Source organism: Talpa occidentalis, unplaced genomic scaffold (genome assembly GCF_014898055.3).
Source record: "Talpa occidentalis isolate TD23 unplaced genomic scaffold, MPIMG_talOcc4v2.1 talOcc4.2, whole genome shotgun sequence".
NCBI classification, from domain to species: Eukaryota; Metazoa; Chordata; class Mammalia; order Eulipotyphla; family Talpidae; genus Talpa; species Talpa occidentalis.
Genome location: NW_023602073.1, coordinates 130,283,582 through 130,306,587, shown reverse-complemented (window position 1 = coordinate 130,306,587; position 23,006 = coordinate 130,283,582). Strand labels below are relative to the sequence as shown.

Here is a 23,006-nt window from a genome sequence, read left to right as displayed (position 1 = left end):
ATTTAGGGGAGCAAATTTGCATTCCTATTTACATTTGGCTCAGGATTAATTTGGAGTTTGTTGTGTTTCATCAACATACACCTACTTCAGGGTTACAAGGGAAATCTCTCTCCATGTAAAACCCAGCAGCAGATGGTTGGCTACAGTTAAGACAGACAACAGTGACAGCTGACATTCTTATTCTGACAGTAGAATACATTGCAATTATTTTCTAGCTAGCTAATTTTAAATTTTGTTTAAAATGTAGACAATGTCTGAGCTTTGTTGGCTTAGTGAGAGAGCTTCAATAATAAACATTTTGGAATGAAGAGTAAACTCTAGCCAATAAATGGCACAAAATTCTTAAAAGCCAAAGGAGATACTGACCCAGCCACAGTCACAGAAAAGAAATGCTTCATATCATCCTGTTTTGGGAAGCTGCTCTAATAAAACTTTTCAGCATGTAATGAGCAGTAATAAGGAATTTTAGGTTTTTTTAGACATCAAGAATTGTTTCAAAGCATCACCCTTCTCATGTCTAAAATTTTTTTTGGAAAAAAGATGACAATTTTTCAGCAAATGACTTTTAAGATACCAACATTAGAACGGTGATTACCTGCAAGGGACTCGCCAGGGACCTGTGTTTAGGAACTGTAAAAGCTTTGAGAACATTGTCTTCATCTTCTGACACCGGTGTCATTAAAACGGAACTTGTAAGAATATTCTAAAGGGAAAGAATAATTTGAAATTTAAATGAGGTTAGATAATATGAGAGCTGACACAATTCTAACAATTTAGAAAATCGATTACTACAAGGTGGTACATATTATCATAAAAATAATACAAGTATCTGCCAGAAATTCTCTTCCTAACAAATTAGAAGGAGAATTCAACTATACACTAACCCTAGTTCCCATCATGGCAAACAACACCAAAACAAAGTTTCAGGGCCCCACATATTTCTGGGAAAGAGGTAGGCACTCGAAAAACATCTGCTAAATAAATTAATAAATACATGCTCTTAAAAGTGAAAGATTGTGAGTTTCTGGTAAGAGTTATCTCCTATAATGGTACAATGCAACTTTAGAGCTACAAACTAAAGGCAGTATAGTATAATGGTTCAAAGTATGGAATGTAGAACCACACTTTCTGAGTTCCACTCCAGAAGCCCCACTTACTAGCTATATAATCTTGAGCAAGTGACTAAGCCTTTGTAGGCCTCAGTTTCCCTACTGGTATAATGGAAATGATAATGCTACCAACCTTGTAGGGTTGTTGTGAGGATTAAAGGAGTTAATGCAGCTAAAGGTCTTAGAATAATACTTACTACTTAGTATGTACTGAATAAATCTTAGCAACTGTTATTAGCTCTGATTTTCCATTCGAGAGAAAAGGGCAACACTCACAAATTATAAACTTTAGAAGGGCAGATAACCAAGTACTAGAAAGAAATAAGCTATCAGGGCATAAAAAAGACAAAGAGGGAAGTTAAGTTCATTTAATAGGTGAAAGAAACTATTCTGAAAAGGCTACATACTGTATAATTTTAACTATATGACATTTGGGGAAAAGCAGAACCATAGAGAAGGTAAAAATATCAATGGTTCTCGAGGTTAGGAAAGAGGGAGGGAGAATTCAATGATGCACAGAGGATTTTTAGGACAGTGATGGATGTAAATCACTATAAATTTGCCCAAACCCACAGAACGTACAACAACAAGCGTATACACTATGGACACTGGGGTGATATGATGTGCATCATTGTAGGTTCATCAGTTAAAACAAATGTCCCACCCTGACAGGTGATTTTGATAATAGGGAAGGCTATGCATCTGTAGGAATAGGGGGTATATGGGAAATCTGTGCACCTTCTTCTCAACTTTGTTGTCAACCTAAAACTACCCTAAAATATATACTCTATGAAAAAATTGTGGTAACCAAAGCAAAGCAATATTGGGTACAATAAAGGATATCTACTATGGTCACCATATTTGGCACTATATTAGATGCTATATAAAATGAAACAAAAGACAAATTAGCAAAGATGACATAGAAGACAAATAAATGAAGGGAAAATATAAAATTCAGCATTCCTTTTTCATGGAAATATGTATATTCATGCAGCAGATTTTTAGGATGGATTCTCAAATCATAGAGGGTAAATTGAAAAAGTCTGCGATGGAATGAAATCTGTTTCCAATATGTAAACAAAATCTCAACTTCATAAGTCAAGATTAATAATCCTAAACAAATAATCATGCTAGAGAGAGTATTTAGAAATAAGATGTCCTAAAGAGTGGGAAGCCACATGCCACACTCAGAATTCTGTGAGGCCCCCACATCGCATAACACATGGGCATGTACTTACTGGCACATCAGCCACAGGCGATGCTTGTGTGAAAAGCTGAGTGTTCAGACTCTCCCCTTCCCAGTGGTTTGAGCAGAAGAAGTTTCCAGCTTTATCAGTTGGAGATTCCACCTAAAAGCACACAAGAAATGCTTTATTATTTTTAGCACTATACCTACCCATGAAAAATTTAGTCTCCAGTAAATTTCTGTAAGATGAAGGAGGCCTGAAGATCTAATGTACAACATAGTGACAACAATTGACAATGCTGTATTGTATAACTGAAATTTGCTAGTGTTCTCATAAAAAAAGGTATGTATGTGAGGTGAGATGATAGATGTGTTAATTAGCTCAGTGGGGTGGGATCCTTTCAATGAAGTATGCATCCATTAAATCAACACATTATACACTTCAAATCTCTTACAATTTTGTCAGTTACATTTCAGTAAAGCTGTAAAAAAAGGGAATTTTCTGGCAGTCTCTAAAACATTTACCTGTTATGAAAATAAATTTAAGAGGGATTAATCTAATCTGTTGGGGTGACTCCTTGTCACCAAGTTAAAACTCTGATCCTTGCTAGTTAGATGCCTGTTATTTTATACTATGCATTAAATATATATATATATAATATATATATATCTGTGATAAACAATCAGTAAAAAGCTGTTTCTTTTTTCTGAATCCTTTCTAGTTGTTTTCTGTTCAAACATGAAGCAGATAAAAGGGGTGTGGCTTCCCAAATGAAAGGTCAAAGGCCTGGGGTTTGACACTACCTCCTAACTGCATCTTGTATGAAAATCTTTTGTGAAAATTGGTCTTGTTAGTTGATGTGAAGTCAGACACATCAGGGCCGCCCACAGGGACTAAAGTGCCAGATTCGCAGCTGTTCCTTCTAAAGGATCTCCTGTTTACCTCTTGCTTGATCTTCTTCAGTAAAGGTGGTCCATTTTCTTGAAACTCAGCAACAATTCCAGATTCATCAGATTCCTGTTTGATCACATCCTGTAGGTCATCAACTAGATGAGATGGTGTCTGAGGCTAAAGAGAAGAGTGTGTTTGTTGGGATGAGAGGAAAATTTTTTTGTATCACCACATCCAGTAAGTCTAAGAATTTTGCTAAAACTTACTAGCATCTTAAGGGGGCCATATTTAATTTCTTGAGCTGCGAGTGCATGTTTGAATGGTGTAGGAGTCCTTGGAGAGCTTTCTAGAATTGACCTTTTGATAGCTGGAGTTCTGAAGCTTTAAAAAGAAAACAAGGTTGGCTCAATATTAAAAATAACATATATTTCTTACACTGCTCCACCTATTAAATTTAATATTTTTTTCTACTGTATGCAGTAAGCTCAATTGATCTGGAATTGGGTATGCTGGCTAATATATGTACTGTTAGGAAAAAGACAATAGGACAGCACATATTTTCAAATATTTCCAAATATTACACACCAAAGTCTATGAGCATTAGAATAGTTTTCATCATTCTTTAATGGTTTTGAACACAAGTTAGTACCCCATTGGTCTTTATAATGACCATAAGCATTGTGACAATATGATGTCACTCACGTACAAATTTATGTATTCATTCAAACAGGGCCCACAATAGGAACATACACTAACTTTTATAAATACTTAGTATTTATAAATACTTAGTATAGTATTTTATAAATACTTATAAAAACTTTTATAAATACTTTTATTATACTTGGAAATAATAAAATTTCACTTTATTTAATGGTTTCTTAAAATTTACATTGGTGGTCTCTGCCATTTCTTTGAATTGGTTAAGGCTTAACTGAAAATAAATGACTACTTAATCACTCCTTAATTTCTAATCATAATATTCCTCGGGATGTCAGAAGAGGTCCTATTTATGTATAAATTTCCAAAAGAAAAAAATAAGATTGAAAAAATATGAACTAAGAGTCATATTCATTCCTATTCAGAAGCTTACAATAAGAGATGAAAGAAGTTTGAAAATCTTGCTTTCACTTAAGAAAAAAAGGTCCAACAGAAAATACACAGAAAAACTGAGTGGAAAAACTATATGAAACTCCCTCTGCATATATACAGGAAATTTTGAAGTTAACTACAAAAGGCAATTTAGTTTATACTCCCAAATTCCACCTTTATGCTTGGGCTAGACATATTCAATGTGGGAATATATGTGACAAGGTACATACAAGTGTGTTCATGTGACTAAAGCCACATATATGTATCAGACACTTGGGAACTATGTACTATTAATTATATATATAATTAAATAAGATTAATTATTCTTAAACCAAAAACTTACATAGTATTTTCCTTTTGAGTTTTCACAGTCTGCTCTCTATGAAGCGGCGTTGTAACAGTCAATTTGTGACCATTGAGAGGGGTGGAAGTTAAAGAAGGCATTTCCAAGTCTAAATTTCCATGGTTACTGGAAGGGTTGAAGAACTACACAAGGGAAAAAAGAAAATTTAAAGTTAAAAAAAAAAAACCCCACTAAACATTGATTCTTTATTGAGCTCAACTTAAAAAATCACAACTTTTAAACAGTAAATATATTTTACTGACTCACTACACAAAATGACAAAGAAGTTAATGAGTATATAGTGTTGGACAGGATATTGTTTTATTTCAGTTGAGCACCCAAGATTTTGAGTGATTTCCAAGAAATAAAATCTCAGGTTAATGATGAAAAGCTCGCAAAATTCTAAGAAAATAGTAACTATACTATATCTGCCACTCTTTATTAACATTAAAAGTGTTAAAGTGATGTTTTGGAAATTGATTTTATCTCCCTTTTATGACCCTGTTTTCTCTAATCATCTACAAACCATTATTATAGGTTTACATTATGTTGAAATTTCTTGAATATCAGTGTCTCTCAGAATACTGATATTTTGGGGAAAATAATAGGTGTTCCTCTAACAGTTCCAAGGTAATATAAATGTGGGTAACCTACATATCATAATCTTCTTCAAGAAATTCATAATGCACATCCATTTATTAAGCACTCCTAAAGGTCTTGTTGTAAAGAAACTAAGTTTTAACTTTTTTAATTCACTGTTTCCAAATATATTTAGATGATTGTCTGAAATATTTATCAAAATCCTGCAGAATTAATATTCTCCAGGACACAATCTGGAAAATACAAGCAAAAAATAAGATTTTTTTTTTTTTGGTGGGCACATGATTTGTTCATAGTGAAAGATGTTCTTAAAAAAAAAAAAACAAAACCTCAACAGACATAACTGGAAAACTGTTTTAAAGTGCCAAATCATCTATTCACTTCAATTATTTTAAAAACAATACAAATCACTCATAAGAATTACAATTTTGATGCTTAAAAAAAGATATGCAACAAGAATTTCATTTGCAAAAACAATGCTAATCAAATATTATGGCACAACTTCTAAGAGTCAATGTTGAGAAATTGAAATTAAAACATAGGTTATTTCACTTCAGCTTTTGTTCCTCATCCTCTTCCAAAATTTTTCCCACTTTACACTGGAACCATTAGAATTTCTAGTTGCATCCCAAACTTATCTAAACATAGTTTGGCTGCTCCTCCCCTGGGGAAGTGATTCACATAATAATGTTTACAAAGAGGCAGAAACACTGTTAAAAAACTTAACAGGAGTGAAGGAATGGGCGGAGAAAAAGGGACAGAATGTTAGCTTCTGGTTTTGGAGGAAATAAAAGCACATCCCATGCAACTAACCATCTTCCAAATCACCAAAAGGAGAGGGAATGAAGACAAAATCATCAGTCAGCCTACTAACAGCCTATATGCTTGGGGAGACAGTATGACTTAGCAATAGCTAGATTCAAGGACAAAATGAAATCAGTGAGGGTATCAGTAATTAGTCATTTGTTCCAAAGGATTAGTTTCTAGATTATTAAGGCTCAAGTGTCTGTTGAAAATTAGTAACAGCTGTGCAGAAATTTGCTCTACCTGTGAGGGGGAGAAGGGTAGGCTTTTGACAGGGGAACGCTTGGGAGTTGAACTGCTGACGTCAGCAAGTAGGAAGGAGCTACAGTCTCCAGTGGCTAAGGGGCCACTCTCCTGGCCCCGCTTTTTTCGGAGGATGACCAGTGGAATTGTGCTGTGCCTCGCAGGAAGTGAGGGCTTGAGCGAGTCAAGCGAAGCCTCACTCAACTTGCGTTTGTTCACCCTCGTTCTAGGCTCTCCTGCAGGTCTAGTCACATTGCCCTCTCTCTGCTGAAGCTGTAGGGCTTTGCCTGCGTGATGTTGGCTAGGTGAAAAATCTGCTTCTTCAAAGAATTCAAAACTGCTGAGCTCACACCATGCTGAAGAATCCTGAAACAATGTGGGAGGCGCAGAATTTTGAGACAGTGTGTGCCTGATGTGTGCCATCACCTGAAACACAGCACTGAGAAAGACATGCTGAATGCAAAGAAAACACCTGGGCTGCTCATTTGACTTCTTGAGAAAGAGCTTCAAGATTAGCAGTTGTGCTGTTGCTCTTCATGAGAGGGTCAGCCGAGCTGCCTCGAGGCTGGTTCCCCTAGCAAGCCGCAGGGACCTCCCAGTTATCGCTCAACTATATGGCACTCAAAGCAAAAAAGGAAAACTTTTCTAGATAGCATGTTTGGGCAATGTTTGTTCCTTGTCCAGTGGCCATGCAATAAGTGCTTTCTGATTAATGGGGAAACCAAGGAATTGAATTGAGGGTCTGCTTTTGAGGTGCTGAACTCAGCTTTGTTTCACCAAAGGCTTATCTCAGTGAACCAACTGGGACTGCTCATCAATAATCAACGTTTTGTGGAGAAAACCATGGGCCACCAATGAATTTACTGTCATTTCAAATACACTGAAAAAAAAGAAGTCATAAGCTCTGAGTAAACACAATTATTTAGGTACTATCCAAAATGCAGGACCTCCCCGGTGGCGCATCCGTTGAGCGCTGGGCTGCGAAGCTGCCAGCAGCCTCTGCAGCACCAGTTCGATCCCCGGCCCCCGGCGAGGGTCCCACATGGTGCGCAGACCTCTCCTGCCACCCACTGCTCCCCTCAGCAGTGTACTTCGTCAGTCTGCCTGTTCTGCTCCCTGCTCTGGCTCTGGTGAATTCTCTCACCCTCCTGCGCTTCTGACTGTACCCAGTGCTTGTATAAATAAATAAATAAATCTTAAAAAAAAAAAGAAATAACAAAATGCAACCAAAAAAAAAAAATAAGTTAAAAGTAACTCATACATCTTTCTCATGACCCAAGCCCTACTTATAGATCCTGAACTTCACTATTTAAAAAAATACGCATTTTGAAGGAAAAGTGTGAGGAGCTAGGTAGCCGTGAAATTAGATCTTTGAAAAAACATATGCACTAAGACTAAAGTCATACTTTCACCTTTACATTTATATATGCTGAATAATGTGATATTTACTACAGAAAATGGCAATGATTAAAGAAATGGGTTTCCTAATTCCCCTTCCAAAAATATGAACTTGCCTTAACCCATCTACTTACAGAATCTATAAATTGAATTGTTTCTGCAAGTTCTAAGATGTTCACATTATGAATGGTTCCTTGGTGGACGATCATGCACCTGGCTGGAGAGGCGCTTTCTTCAGGTAGGGAGCCAGGATCCACTGGCAGGGATGGAATGGAGTGGTGTTCCTCCAAACAGGAAACAGGTGCACTGTCTCCATGAGGTCTGGTGTGGTCGGCAATGGTGGTGCTGTGCCACCCGGGGTAGCTGCATGTGTGGTTCTGTGTCTAAGGCGGGGGGTGGGGAGGATAAAGAAAGAGTGGAGAGAAGAAAGGGAGAAGGAACTTAGCAATAAAATTGCACAAGGTATTAGATGCTGTTGGAGGAAAGATAAAAGCAGTTGCATCATCTAAAACTTACGCCTCTGAAACAGTTGTCAAGATGTTTCCTTTTACCAATGCAAGACCAGGCTTTTTGATGGTGGAAGAGTCCCATCTACATGATTACCTTAATTGTCATCATAAAACTGCAACTAGAGGGACTACATTGACATGTGCATGCCAACTCTCACATGCAGTGTCTTAAAAAGCTACTTGAATGTAATTTCCAATAGCACCATAAATGCCATGAATTAAGAAATGCCCTGTTCTTAATTCAAAGTTGTGAAAAGGGTGGAGAATTCAATAGATTCGCTTTCATCTGCATATATTCTTGCTGCTTCTTTCCTTTTCTAATGCTATGATTGCACTGATGCCATGAAGGGCTGCCAAAGCAACGTGGTTAGGAAAGCAGAAGAGCAAATTAACAGAAGTCTCCTTTCAGCATGACCATGCAACAGGAGAAATTGCAAAACATTAACTAGAGTTAAAAAGTGGTTGGACATTAGACACATCATCATTTTATTATTTAACCAAAAAAGAACCTTATTCCTAAGAATACCTACTAGGTGTCACAGCTCTTTTATTCTCTTGGGTACTATCCAAAATATAAGGTTTTGCTGTCCAATCATTAAAACAGATACAAAATTCAGTAATGGCTCACATAGCTTTCATGCATGCAAAAAAAAGAGAATTCCTAATGTTATCTATGGAGAGATTATACAGATGTTTTTTACATGTATATACTGAACCTCCATCAAATCAGATTTTAAATTATGAATTATGAAAATCTAGGTTAAGAAAAGAAAGAGAAAAATCAAAGGAATAGGAACCAGACACACAGCTTCATGGGGAAAAAGACAGCAAATTTTCGTTCATTTTATCTTGGCTAGTCTTGAAATTGATTACAGTCCTTAGTCTTATTGAAAATAGAAAAATTGATGATGACACTCACAATTGAATACTGAGTCTCTATTGTAACAAAAATGTACTAATTTCAAGGTATTACTTCCTGGTAGCAGCTATATTTTATTACATGTTTAAACATTGTTAATGGATATATAGAGTCTTGATTGGTGTCATATTTAGAAGAAAAGGAAAGACACAAAAAAGCACTGGAGCAAAGCTACTATCCATTCCTCCCCCCACCACACCTCCCATTCAAGCATAAGGTCACTGTCATGTTCTTACTGGCAGAGCCTGCTGTCCTTTGAGTTCATTCTCAGTTGACATTAAGAGTAACTCTAATTCCTTTATTCGCTTTTCTTTCTCAGGGTCTTCATCATTACAGTGTCTCTGAAAGTGAAAGTTAAGAAAAAGACAAAACTCTGATCAAAAGGTGTAAATACAATGGTTGTGGCCAGCAGTTCCCAGGCACCACAGACCCAGAGTTTTAGCTGAGACTAGAGCACACGCTGACTGGTGAGTTATTTCAATTTATAACATCAGAGAGGCTGAGAATTCCAAAGCAAATTCAGGTGAAAATTATTGTTTAGGTGAAAGAAATAAGCTGTGCCTCTCACAGCACATGAGTTTTCTCCATGAGATAGTCTCAAAATGCTCTCACCTGAATGGCCGCAGCAGCTGGCTGAGGGACATTGACGATATTTACATGTAACGCTACGGGATATGGGACATGACTGGAGACCTAGATCACAAAGGCAAAGCAGACAAAGGCTTAGTCATTCACTATTATCTATGCCTCAGGGGACTTGGCTCCCTGAATTTTGCTCTAGAAAGAAAAAAAAAACTTCATTGAAAAAGTTCACTAAACCAAACTTTAATTTGAAATTTTAGCTAGACCTGTTAAAAATAGCTATAGAGTTAAAACATTATAAGGAGCAAAACTTAAAGTGCTTGCCAATCCTCATAGGAAGTATTCTTTGATTAAAGAAAAACACAACAAAAAACATAATCTAAAATACATTCATGAATATATAAGTTTTGATGGGAAAAACTGATAGCAGTAGTTGTTTATACATAAAAATGATTTTCTGGTAATAATGAATTTTAGTTAAAAAAACCACAGATACTCTATGGTAGATCATTCATCTGAGACCTTTCTGCAGAGTCTGTAGTCAAATGCATGGAACACATAGAGAGTAAAAACTACTTATGAATATGTTTTGCATAGAATTTGTATGTGGGCTCTATTTTCTTAGGTAAGTTTCATCATTTATTATTGTTAGTCTTAAGATGAAAATTTTTTTTATTTTTCCTCTTTATTCTTCTGTCCAACCATTATGAATATTTCTTTCCCTCATTACAAATACCTAGAAATGAGGAAGGGCTCATATTGGTCCACAGGAGGTTTAAAAGGAGACATCAAAGAATGGTGTCATACACTTGCTCCTGACTCACAGAAGATGAACACTGAGGGAACCAATTACGACATTCCCACTGAATCACCACTCGAATCAAACTTAAAATTTCATCTGCCCAATTTCAGTGTCAATCCATCTTCACTTTAAATGCAATGTTCCCTTCACTTTCATTCTGAAAGTGAAAAACAGACTACAAATGTAATTTCATTCCCTCATTCTTCTTTAGCAGTGCCTGATGAGGTAGATTTATATTTAAAAGCTAACTTCGAATTAGAGTTGAAGCAGGAAGTTAGGCTCACACAATCTGGACTGTAGTCTGCATTATTTCTGCCAGCTGTTTAATCCTGGACAAATCACTGAATATCCTCATTTCTCAACACATGTCAGGGATGACAATATCTAGCCCTGTCTACTTCAAAAGGTGTAGGTGGGGATTGATCATGATCATGTTTTGGATACTTTCTGAAGAGTAGCAACTGCAAGTTTATCTTAATACCTTGAGCTAACATAACCATTTCTCATAAGCCAAATCCCTAGGAATGGCTTACATTTTGTGGATCAGAAATGTGGTAATAGGAATACTCATTATTCACTGAAGCCTGGCCAGTCGGAGGGAGTTGAGCTGAAGGTGAAGCATGAGCAAAACCCATTAAATGACTGTTCTTCTGAAAACTTGTGGCCAATGCTGGCTGGCTGGCTTTGGAAGACTCCTGCAGATAACCTTCCTGTTCCACCTTCCGACGCATTGTAGAATTCCAGTGGTTCTTGATAGCATTATCAGTTCTGCACAGAAATATATCACATAACAATATTACAAAACAAAAATTTCAATTCAGATTAGAGTTAATTGACAGAAAACTGTTTCTAACAGAGACCTTTTGGTCCACTAAGAGTCTTTTTTTTTTTTTTAAATTGCTTTGATCTCTACCTCCCAAAACCATGTTTCCCTGAATACTTATTAAAAACCCAAAGATTTCCCCTAATTAAAAATATATAATGTTTGTAGTCTTCTATAAATTTTGAGATATTTTAACTATTTCATTCCTTCATGAAAGAGTATTTTCAACACAACACTGATGCTTTTTTCTATTTGTGGTAGAACTAAAAGTTCTGGCTGGTCTAGAAAATTACTGATTTGAGTGTGGTTTGGCAAGGCCTACCTACCACAATAGGCATTCGATAAAGTCTGGTGAATGATAATGTTGCTGCTGTCACCTCTCTGTCCACTCTTCATCTTGAATGGCACTAGCCAGAAATTCTGAATCAAAAAACAACAGCACCAAAAATCCCACAAAACTTCCACTTTTCAAAACCACCCCATTTGTTTTATGACCAGACAGGGGTGAGAACGAAAGACGGGATTCAGAAGGGAACAGTGCTAACTTCCAATATGTTCTCATACTGCAAAGCATTTTTACTAAAGTCTTTCAATTTTCAGGAAAACAGTTTCTCAATTCAAAAAAACCGTTTTAGCCTCTCTTTTACTATTTCGACGGGGATGGGGGGATGTAAGCTAAAGAAAGAGGAAGTTCACTAGCCCCTTAATTTTTTAGAAGAATCAACAGCATATCCTCTCAGACCATGCAGAATAAAAAGCTTCCTTTTACTAACTTCTTGAATTCTCTAAACTTATACTGAATCATGAGCAATGATATTCTTTGGAATATCATAAAAGAACACTACACAATCCAGCAGAGTCATGGGCTTCTTTGAAATGATCCTTTCTCCACTTTTGGGTTATGAAGCTCAAAAATGAAAATATTTTCCATCTTACTTTTTTTAATGTAAAATGTAAGTAAAAAATTATGTTTCCAAATTAAACAAAATCTGTCATAACTTTATAAGAGGGGACACAAATGAGCTTCCATAGAGATGGTTCATAAGGTGATTTTTGTGCCTTTTTCATCAAAAAAAAAAAGCTATGACACATTTTAAAACCTAGAAGCAGTATGATGATTCTAGAAATACACTATTTCTTTCCTCAAGTGGTATAATGAAATGAACACTGTATCAGGAAAATGGTGGCCAAGTTCCTTCTGGTCACTTAAGCAGCTGTGTGAAATCTGTCAGACCAGAGAGAAACCATCTATCCTCAGTCTCCTTCTACATGTTTAGAGTTTTGTAGTTTACAAAATGCTTTGGCATTCATTTTACTTGATACTAACATTGATCCTATGAAATAGGTTCTTACTCACTTTGCAAATGGGGAAACTGAGGCCAAGGAAACCTCAATGATTTGGCCCAAGGCTCACTATTGGGTAGATTCTGGAAGTCCTTGACCAGATAAACCTTAATTAAGATCTCCTCTAGTTCTAAAAGGTGTGAATCTAAAACGTATGGATACTTACGATTGATAAAATATATAAGTCACTCACCATACATTTAAAACAGAATGTTCAATACCCACTCCCTTATGCATGCCCATTAATATATTTTGTACATATTATTACCGTCCAGGCAGTAGCTTTGCGATTTCTGCCCATCTGTTCCCCAGTCTCTTGTGTGCCTGGTAAATAATTCTGTCTTCCTCTTCTGTCCAGGAGGTTTTCTTAACTTCTGGATTCAAGTGGTTATGCCACCTCTCCCTACATTGTTTTCCAATTCTCCCCTTTAAGTGCTTGGCAATAACAGACCAACGTTTCGGACCGTATTTCTGTACAAGCTCTATCACCTTCAGATAAACACACAAAAATAACCTATGTTTTAATGTCATATAATGAGTCAGAGTAATCATTCAGTGTTACAAGAGCTTTAGAAAATTTCTAAAAACCGGCTTTCATTCATTGGAAATACGGGAATAGAGTCCTCTGCTTTCTGTTTGCATACTTTACCTGTCTCCTGCAGCTGGGAAACATTCAACAGAGATGTTTAGGGAAAATTCTTAATTGTGATTCATACAGCTGTGAAGAAAGAACTTACTCTCTGATCTTCTTCTTTGGTCCAAGGACCCTTGATGAGCTCAGGGTTTAGAACTTTCTGCCATCGGTGCTGACATTGCACATCTGTTCGATTCTAGGCAAATAAGATTAAGTATTCACTGTTATATAGGCATGATGTGATAAGTACATGAAGGCCTTGTTATAATATGAATCATTCATAGACAACATATGGAGAAAACATTCAAGAGTAGTTAGGGCATGTTTGGCAAGCCCATCCATCCCTCATTATTTACAGTGTAAGAATATACAAAGTAACATCTAAAGTCAGAAGCACTGCCTCCTGAGGAAAACAATTCTGCCATGAGAAACAAATGATCATCATGTTATACATATGGCTAACAATGTAACTTAAGCTTAACCTGAGTTTGTTGCACTTGGAAATAGCTACATGGACAGAGACTAAGACTTGTTAGAGATCCATATTAATGTTGGACTCTTATGGATACCCACTATAAATGACTCAGATTTGCTTCTCATTCAATCTAGGGGATGCCCTTCAATTCAGTAGCACAGTATTACTATTGCAGAAGGAACAAAGATAAATAAGAGATACAGGACCCTGAATTTGATTCATATTAAGACAGAATTTCATTCATATGAAAAGACCAAAGCAAAATAAAATTGGAATGGGAAAAGGAGCATCTCCTTATGACTTACTATGTTTCCTTAGGAGGAGTCCTGAATAACTCTTGATATAGACTTTGACATATGGATAGAACATTCTAGAAGACAGGGCCATGAGGAACAAAAGCCCAGAAGAGAGAAAGCAGAAATGAATTGAACCAAACGTGCTTACAGAGAGGAAGTAAAAAACAAAACTAGAGTGGTAAATTGGGGCCACATGGGAGATCCTGTGGGTGCCATATTGAGGCAGTTTACATAATAGGTGAGAATTTAAGTCACGGTTGTTGGTTTTGAAAAGATAAGATATAGCAGCATTATAGGAAGCTCCATCTACCACTGGTGCTTGGGACGGATAGAAAAGTGAAAAACTGTAAGCAGGGAAGCCATTGTAACAGTCCAGGAGGAGTAGTCCAAGGAAGGGGTTTTAACTTATGGAAGAAGGAAAAGAGGGAACTGAAGACAAAGGAATTCTATATTTCTTAGCAAACACTTGATTGTAGGGGTTAGGGAGAGAAATAAGTCTAGAAGGACTCCAAAATTTGAAACTGGGTTAACAAAAATATGACAAAAATAGGGACTCTAAAAGAAGCTAACTTGGGGGGGAAATATCACCAGTTTAGTTATCAACCATATGACAAATCATCAGAATGATAATAATTTATGTTATCCAAATACATGAAAAGATAAAATAAGAAGCAAATGTTTAAAATTGTTCTAAAAATGTTATACTTTAACTGTTTATTTAGAAATATCACATTAATGGTATATAATATAAACTATAAGTTATGGATCAGGTGTTTCCTCCCCTATTTCTTCAAATGAGCATATATGTAATATCTTAATAGTCTCTTCGAGAATATCTTATTTAAATATTTGGCTGATTTCCTTTTACAGAGACAAAAAATTCATTAACTTACCGGGAGATAATTGGCAATAACTTTCCAGTCATCTGTTCCATTCTGTTCCACCAGCTTCTTTAGCTTTTCATCCTAAGACATTTAAAGGTAATCCTAGTATATCAATCAGTTACTGTAAACTCTGTTGTTAGAGTCAAGGAGGAGAACAATACCATTATCCAATCCAGAAAAAAAACCTCTCAAGAGCATCCAACTACAACAGATACTGATATAACATACTGGTGGAGAACATACACTTACAGGCAAACAGACCAGAGTTTGAAGCTGTACTCAGCTATTGATTAGTTGCCTAAGCTTTGGTATATCATTTTGCTTTTCTGGGCGTAAATATTGTCATCTATACCATGGAAATGCGGATGTCAGTAGGGTTACTCGGACATTGCATGAGGTAATTATGTTAAACATTCAGTGTAATGACTGGCACACTGAGTGTTTAATATATTGTAACACTTGAAAGTTTTAATTTGTGAGTAAAAATTAATTCCAAAGTTAGATCCAGTAGATGTTGAACTATGACAATAGACAGAAAATCAGGTAACAAGTAGCTGAACTTCCACAATTTGTTAGTATAATTTCTTTCACATAAAAAATAGAAGATCACACTTCTTAAACTTGAAGGCACCTATGATATAAGAAAATAATTTAGTTTTTGTATTAATATATTCACAATTTAAATGAGGCCAAACTTATGAAAGCACAAAGACACTAGACATCAAGGGGAAACTTTTCAGTTCACAAATGTCCATGTAAACATGTTCTTTCAAGCTAACAAGCACCTTCCTGTTTCTGCAAAGAAAACTTTCACACACAATGAGTCCCTGGTAGGAACAAGACATGGGACTTACGAAGCCAGAGTCAATGACAGAACTGCTATATCACTAAGGATCATTCAAGTACACAATTTCCATGGGTAAACTATGCATTTCCTATGGACCTCACTGGAAATCCTACCTGGACATCAAAAGGGGCTCTGGTAAAAGTAGGGTGGAATTAAATGGAGTAAGAGTCCATTCAATGTACCCTAACATGAAACGCTCTAATATTAGGTGCATTTTTTGAGAACTTTAAAGAAAAAGCAACCATTTCTATACATTAATAATTTTGCTCCTTAACTACTTTTTCATTCCTATAAAGATCAAGCTTTTGATAAAAAAGAAAAAGAAATTTGAGAAACAAATATATCTCCATCCACTACTGAATGCTTTTAGGCCAGATAATTCATGTATGTGGCTATGAAATATTATATAACAAGAATGTTAAATGAATTCATTAAAATGAGACCAGATCTATGAGTGTTTTGTTTTTGGAAATAGTAATTCATTAATTTGTTCAGGGAACCTTTGTTAACAGAGTGGGATACATTCCAAGACCCTCAGTAGATGCCTGAAACTGAGGCTAGAATAACTCTCTATATATGCTTTTTTCCAATACACACATGCCTATAACAAAGTTTAATTTATAAATTAGGCACAGCAAGAGATTGACAGCAATAATAAATATAATATATATAATATACTTTAATTAAGGTCATGTGAACATGTGTGTCTCTCTCTCAAAATAGCTTATTGTTTTTAATATTTTCAGACTGTGGTTGACCATGGGTAACTAAAACTGCAGAAGGTTAAAGTGTAGACAAGGGGGGGGGTCTATTGTATTCTACTCCCATGTCTAGCAATTCTGAGTTCAAGAACACAAAAATGAACATACTTGAACAACTGCCCTGCCCTCAGCAGATTTATAGTCTACTGGAGAGGCATATGTGTTACAGCAACAATAAGCATGAACATGCATCCAGTGGCTGGAGGATGCATCCAACTTGGGGAAAGCTAGGGATGGCATCACAGAATAGGTGGTATCCTCACGGGTGATAAAGAAGGAACAAGTTGTAGATAAAAGTCAAGAAAGAACAGGTAGAGGGAAACAGATGAAACAGGAGGTGGGAAGGAGAAGACCTTCAGAAAAGAACAAATAGCTTGGAAACAGTTGACACAGCATACATGAGGGAGTATAAGTGCTAACTATGCTGCACATGCAAATGAAGACAAGATTTTGAAGAGCCTAATGATTTGGAGCCCCTCTACCTTAGCTGAAACTTGGTTTTACACAATTTGCTACACTCCAGGTTTTCTTCCATGTTTTGATAATGTTAGTACTTACCTCTTCCCTGGTCCACCTGGTTTTCCCCAAGTGACGCTTTCCAGACTTGGGAAGCAGTCCATCGTAGTCATGGTCACACATCTCAATGTCTTCATCATCCTCATCGCTACTGTATATGCTGCAGAAATAAAAATAGGCAGTTGTGGACTAAAACAAGAAGATTTAAACGATCGAATTACAAAACATACACAAAAGCTCCTCAACAATCTTTTCAAAGGTTACAAAGATAAAACTGAGAACTGGCACAACAAGATTGTTTTCTGCATTCTATTGCTCTCATTCTGTAAACTGGTTCTGCTGTTATTGGTATCCACAGATACGGCAAAGGACCTGGCACTTTCTTATTGCTCTGCATGTTTAAACCTGCTGTTACTGTTAGGCCAGTGACAAGTTACACTTTTGGCAACCTTCCAACCAATGAAGGTGAAGTTTAAAACAATGTTAAGGACAATTAAAGGAATGAGAGTCCATATCCTTTATATAAGTACACACTCAAAATCTTTGGCTTACAACATATCGCTTAAATAATATTTCCCAAATAAAATAAATAACCCAATTGTGTCATTGCAATAGGAACTGGTATTATATTAAAAGAAAAAAAAATCAAGAAGTAATACACCCAACAATATAATTATAGTCATCCCTTAAAGATTAGAAGATTAAGAGAACCTAAGAGGAAAAGATCAAAAAACCTGAGGACAGATAAGGCCATCAAGTGATTAAGCTGCTTTGTAAATAACATTACTATCAAACAGCTCAAAACTCCAGGCCAGGTTGATCCAATTTGTGGTCATGTTGACAATACTCAGTTTCCAGAATAACTAGGCCACTTGATAGTCAGAATCTTACTTACACTTTTGTTTTTTCTATCTCTGACTAATTAGGATCTGAGGTATCTTAAAACGTACCTATTCAAAACTAAGGGATTTCCCTCAGGTGGGTTTAAAAAGAACTCATAACTTTTGAAGTAATGTTATACTTAATGCCTATTACTCATATACTAAATAGACGAGAATAATTTTTACAGTCACACAGTTTACTTTTGTTATATATTTAGTGATAAAATTTAATATGAGGAAAATTATACTATCTTAGAAACTTCATTAAAATTTGCCATGGGAACATTGAAGAATCCATCAAGCTGAGTCCAAAGCAAATAACAATACAAACCAGTATCATAATGTAAATGATTTTTTAAATGAAATCTATATTCACGGCAGGTTTTGTTTTCCCAAGCTAACTCTCCAATACATATCACTGACCTCTAGAAATAAAGCAAAAGTGTTTATCAAAAATCCTCAAATTGAGATTTTATCATTTAAAACTATTATTTTGGGCAACAATTTGAAAGACCAGGAAGCAGGGTGACAAGTAGGATGTGTTCCAAACTTAAAATACCACCACAAAAAAGGCCACGAAACTATATTTATGATCTATAATTTCTTTCATCTAGTGTCTATCCTTTTAAACACGAGCCTAATCCTGTTTCTCACTGTCAACAACAGGATCTAAAGAACTTCTGATTAATAATTACAACAGCTTTTCCTTAATAAAAAAAAACACAATCATCGTAAGATGAAAAAAAAAAAAAAAAGCTATTATAAGCCCAGCGCTGTAAGTCAGCATTTTCTTAAAGACTCATAGGGAACTCTTTGGAAAGCCCCCAACGCAGTGGCACCTTGGTGAAACATCAGGGATACGAAGAAAACCACAGAAATCTGAAAGTAGCATCACAGATTCAACTCAACTTAACTTTTCAGGTTTGACTGGATCTGGAGATGATCTTTTCAGAATTGATGACTACATTTTCCAAACCAGTAATTGGGCACCTCTCGGGAACAGCTCAACACTGAGGAAAAAGCAACATATTCAGTGGCCCATAGGGGGCAGCAACGTCAGGTGAGACAGAACAGCTACCAAAGTGGACTAGGGTTCTGGAGGCAAAGGTGCCAGTCCTAATTCTGCCCCCACCTAGCTGCCAGACTTGGGCATTTCACTTCCTCTCTCTCAGGACCTCAGTTCCTTGCCTGCACCTAGTAAGGACCTGGATTCCATTTCTGAACTACTTTCCGGTGCTCTTAAGTGATAATTCGTAGTCTTCTGTGTCTTTTAAAAAGTAAGCACAGAAGCAGAGACATGCAAAACTAAAGTCTTGGGGGGAAACGTGGTGAGCGACTTGTGCAGGTCTCGAAGCGGCCATTAGGGGAGCAAGGCAAGCCCCAGGCAGCTCAAGCTGTTGGCTCCCGGGTCCATCAGCCGACTGGGCACCGGGACTCGCTTTTGAGTTTGTTGCATACGATACCCTTGCTCTAAGTCGTCCCGGCCCCTTAAACAACATGATTAATTTCTACTAAGGACCTGAAATAACTTTTCCTTTATCTGCTTTGACAAGATCTCACCCAACAGACAGAGAGGACTTTCAAAAGTTGATTTCAGGCTTGATGCACTTGACTCCCCCACCTGCCAGACCTGGTGTGGTTACCAGAGTACAACTATGAATATTACATTCTATCAAGGAAACAAACCGTGCAGAGAAACGAAAAAGAAAAGAGGTGTTGGGGGTTGGGAAAAGGGAGGGGAGCGGGAGGAAGTGTCTTGTGGCCACTACCGTGATTCTAGAAAAGGGGTTCAGACTCATTTCGCTGACCTGGTTAATAATCCCTACCGAGTTGACGCTCGCCTTGCAAGAAACGGCTAGGAGCCCGCAAGCGGGTTTCTCTTCCCCCTGCAGCAGATTCAAGACTCCCGCCCCTGCGGGCCGCCTCCCTTCTCCGCTACCTGGGAGTCGCGGGGAACCTGCGCGGCCCCGCCCCGCGGGGACAGCAGCGATCCCCGCGAAGCCTCCACTACGTCTCCTCCCCGAACCCCTTCCCGGCTCCCTCCTCATCTCCCCAGTTCAAAAAATTAAAATAAAAATTTAAAAAGTGACAAGTGACCTCGGCCGCTCTACAGTTAAGTCTCCGGGCAAAGGTGAACCCCTCCAAGCGCTGGCACCTCCACCCCGCGCGGCCGGACCCAGAGCCAGGCTTGGGGCGCCCGCACCAAGTCCCCACCCCCACCCCCAACCCCGGCGTCGCCCCCCCTTTCTCCGGCGCCCAGCTAGGCCTTGGCGCTGCTCCCGGCTCGCTCAGGCCGGGCCCCAGGGTGCTGCTGCAGGACCCACGCCCACGCTCCTGGCGCGTTCCCAGCACCGCGCGGGGACCAGAGGCCGCCGGTTCAAAAACACAGAAGGACGAGTCAGACCAGAGGAGCGGGGAGCGCATCTGCTTTGCCTCCAGGGCTTCCTCCCAGGTCCCCTTCGCGAGAGTCCTGCGATCGCCGCTCCCCGCGCAGGCCACCTAAGGCGGCGGGAGCTGCGCGCGGGGAGGAGCGGCCACCTCGGCGGCGCCCACGTGTGCGTGCCGCGCCCGGACCTCTGCGCAGGGCGAGGACCCGAGGGACCGCGTCCCCGTTGCGCGGCAGCGGCCTCGGGTGCTGCCCGCCCGACCCTTCCTGCCGAGCGGCCACCGCGACCGCCGCCAAGCCGGCCCCTCACCCGGTCCCCGCTGGGAGCCGTGGAGCATCCAGGCTGGGAAGTCCAGAGACCCGGGGAGGCAGGGGCGCCGGCAACTGACAGTTGGGACGAGAATCTCCCTCCTCCGCCCCTCCTTCCTCTCGCTCAGGCCGAAACGTTCAGAGGACTCCCTTGCTCGCCCTCTCCACGAGCCTCCCCAAGTGCAGTGACATGTGCCGCGCGCGCGCGCGTGGGTGTGTGTAATGTTTGCATTAGAAATAACCTCCAGAGAAGAGCGTTTAGAACACTTAAAACAATTTGCAAATGTACCGTTTCCTCCCCCCCCAACCTTCTTTCCAGCCGCCTGTCAGCTGACTCTCCACCTCGCCTCCATAAAGAATGAATGAAATTTAAATGAACTACCTGCAGCTACCAAACGAGCCGGCATTTTCCCTGTCTCTGCCATATGCTCTGCACTTCCAAGCCCAAGCCCAGCGCGATGCATCCAGCGAGGACGCGGAGCCTCCCTCCCCGACGCGCGCGGCATCTCGCGGGGACCCAGCGGCTGCCCCGGGGCAGGTGGGCGCCGCGCGCCCCGGGCTGGAAGGCGCCGCTTCCCGGCCCTCGGGGAAGCGCATTCCCTTGCAACTTGCAAAGTGAGCCCGAGGGCGCGCTTCCGGGGTCCCGGCACGCGCCCCTCCCGGAGCCTTCCCCGCATCCGTCTCCGCCGCTGGGGCAGCGGTCCCGGGTCCGCGCAGCCTCTGACAGCCCCGCGGAAGGTCGGGGAAGGAATTCCCACCTGCTCGCCCGGCGCCCCGCGCGCCCCGCCCGCGGCCGCGCGCGCCCCGGCGTCCCGGCGCCCCGTTACCTGTGCCGGGGTCTCCGGGCCATGGCGTGGCGGGCGCGGGTCTCCGCCGGGAGCCGCGGGGACCGCACCGGGCTGCCGCCTCCCGCTGCCCGCGCCTCCCTGCGTCCCTGCGCGGCTCCGCGGCGACGCTCGGCACCGCCGGCGCGAAGTTTCTCAGGAGCCGGAGGAGGCGGAGGAGGAGGAGGCCGCGGAGGAGGAGGAGAGGAGGAGGAGGAAACAGGTTGATATTAAAGAGTAAACTCTGTAAACAGAGATGCCATCAAACAAAGGGCTTTGGACACTCCCCCTCCCGCCAAATCTGGCGCCCCTGCAGTGCGCACGCGCCCTGGCCGCCGCCTCCGCGGTCGCCTTGGCTGCCGCCCGCGGGGCGCTGGGGCCGGCGGGGCCGCCGCGCTGCGCCTGGCGCGCGGCGAGGGCGGGCGCGGGGCCGGGCGGGCGCGGGGCCGGGCACGGGAGGGGCGCCCGGGGCCCGCGGCGGCGCCTTTTCCTGCGCAAACCCCGCTCCGGGGCCGTGCGCGCCCGCGCCGAGTCCCGCTGCTGGGGCCGCCGGCCAGCACCCCCCCGCCCCCGGGGCGCCCGCCGGCCAGCAACCCCCACCATCCCGGGGCGCCCCGGGGCGCCCGCCGGCCAGCCCCCCCGCCCCGGGGCGCCCGCCAACCCGCGAGCCCCGGCGCTGGACCCCGCTCGCCCCGCACCCCCTCGCCGCCACGGGGCGGCCGGGGCCGCGCAGTGGGGTTTTAGGAAGGTTGAAAGTTCAGCAATCAGGGAGGTGGGGAGCATGTGTCCTCGCAAGTTGTTGGGCCAGGCTGTTTCTCGCTTTTTGCTTTTTTTATTTTATTTTTATTTTTTTAAATAAGGGACATCTCTGATTGCACTTGTTGGTGGCAAAAGACGCTTTCATGCGAGGGGGGCTTCAGCGGTCGCCGCCACGGAGGGGCACCCTGGCGGAGCTGTCGCCTCCTCCCGGATCCTGGAGCCGACACGCCTCTGTCGCAGCCACCGGCTCTGCGCCCACGCCCGGCGCGCGCCCGCCCCACCCTCTCGCCCACTCGCCGCGCGGGCGCCCCCCGCGCCCCTGCTCCTGCGCCGCCCGTGCAGTGCGCCCGGGATCACACACCTGTGACGACCGCGGCTTCCCGGCTACCCGCCCCCGCTGGACCTGGACGCCCCAGGCTGGCTTGCGAGCTTTTAAAAGTTTAACAGTTTGGGATACGAGGGTCGGTCTCCAAGCTCCGTGCAGTTGGAGAGCTCTGTTTGGCTGGATAAAAATCATCGAAGCCGTTTGTTTTATTTAACGAGGGACTCCCGAGGAAGTAAAGGGTGATGACAAGTGTTGAATTTATAAGGATTGATGATTGGGGGATTTTAGGGGAGTTTTAGTTTTACTTCCGTTTATAGATTTGTACCATTGGGGATTTTTTTTTTTTCATTCTCTGTACGCGCTAATTTATTTTTCCTTTAATCTTATAGGAGTTTGAGACTTGTGCTCACTGGGTTTGTGGGTGTCCCATGTGCCCCTGCAGTTCAAACTTAGCTCAGAAAGCATT

At 40.9% G+C, this 23,006-nt stretch overlaps 1 protein-coding gene across 2 annotated transcripts in view; it reads right to left on the bottom strand.

Annotated features, from left to right (window-relative positions):
• MYB (MYB proto-oncogene, transcription factor) overlaps window positions 1–21,695 on the bottom strand; it is a 31,448-nt gene extending 9,753 nt beyond the window's left edge. Inside the window, exons 1-15 of one of the 2 annotated variants that reach the window (XM_037520434.2) lie at window positions 21,460–21,695; window positions 17,099–17,216; window positions 14,942–15,013; window positions 13,381–13,473; window positions 12,912–13,132; window positions 11,010–11,244; window positions 9,705–9,785; window positions 9,329–9,433; window positions 7,799–8,047; window positions 6,267–6,632; window positions 4,620–4,762; window positions 3,454–3,568; window positions 3,239–3,364; window positions 2,348–2,458; window positions 596–703 (exon numbers count right to left, since the gene is read on the bottom strand). In XM_037520434.2, the coding sequence (XP_037376331.1) occupies window positions 596–703; window positions 2,348–2,458; window positions 3,239–3,364; window positions 3,454–3,568; window positions 4,620–4,762; window positions 6,267–6,632; window positions 7,799–8,047; window positions 9,329–9,433; window positions 9,705–9,785; window positions 11,010–11,244; window positions 12,912–13,132; window positions 13,381–13,473; window positions 14,942–15,013; window positions 17,099–17,216; window positions 21,460–21,482 (2,166 nt within the window). In that variant the 5' untranslated portion in view covers window positions 21,483–21,695. The remainder of the gene's footprint in view (window positions 1–595; window positions 704–2,347; window positions 2,459–3,238; window positions 3,365–3,453; window positions 3,569–4,619; window positions 4,763–6,266; window positions 6,633–7,798; window positions 8,048–9,328; window positions 9,434–9,704; window positions 9,786–11,009; window positions 11,245–12,911; window positions 13,133–13,380; window positions 13,474–14,941; window positions 15,014–17,098; window positions 17,217–21,459) is intronic. The other variant, XM_037520435.1, reaches the window with a different exon arrangement.
• Between the last annotated feature and the right edge of the window lie 1,311 nt (window positions 21,696–23,006).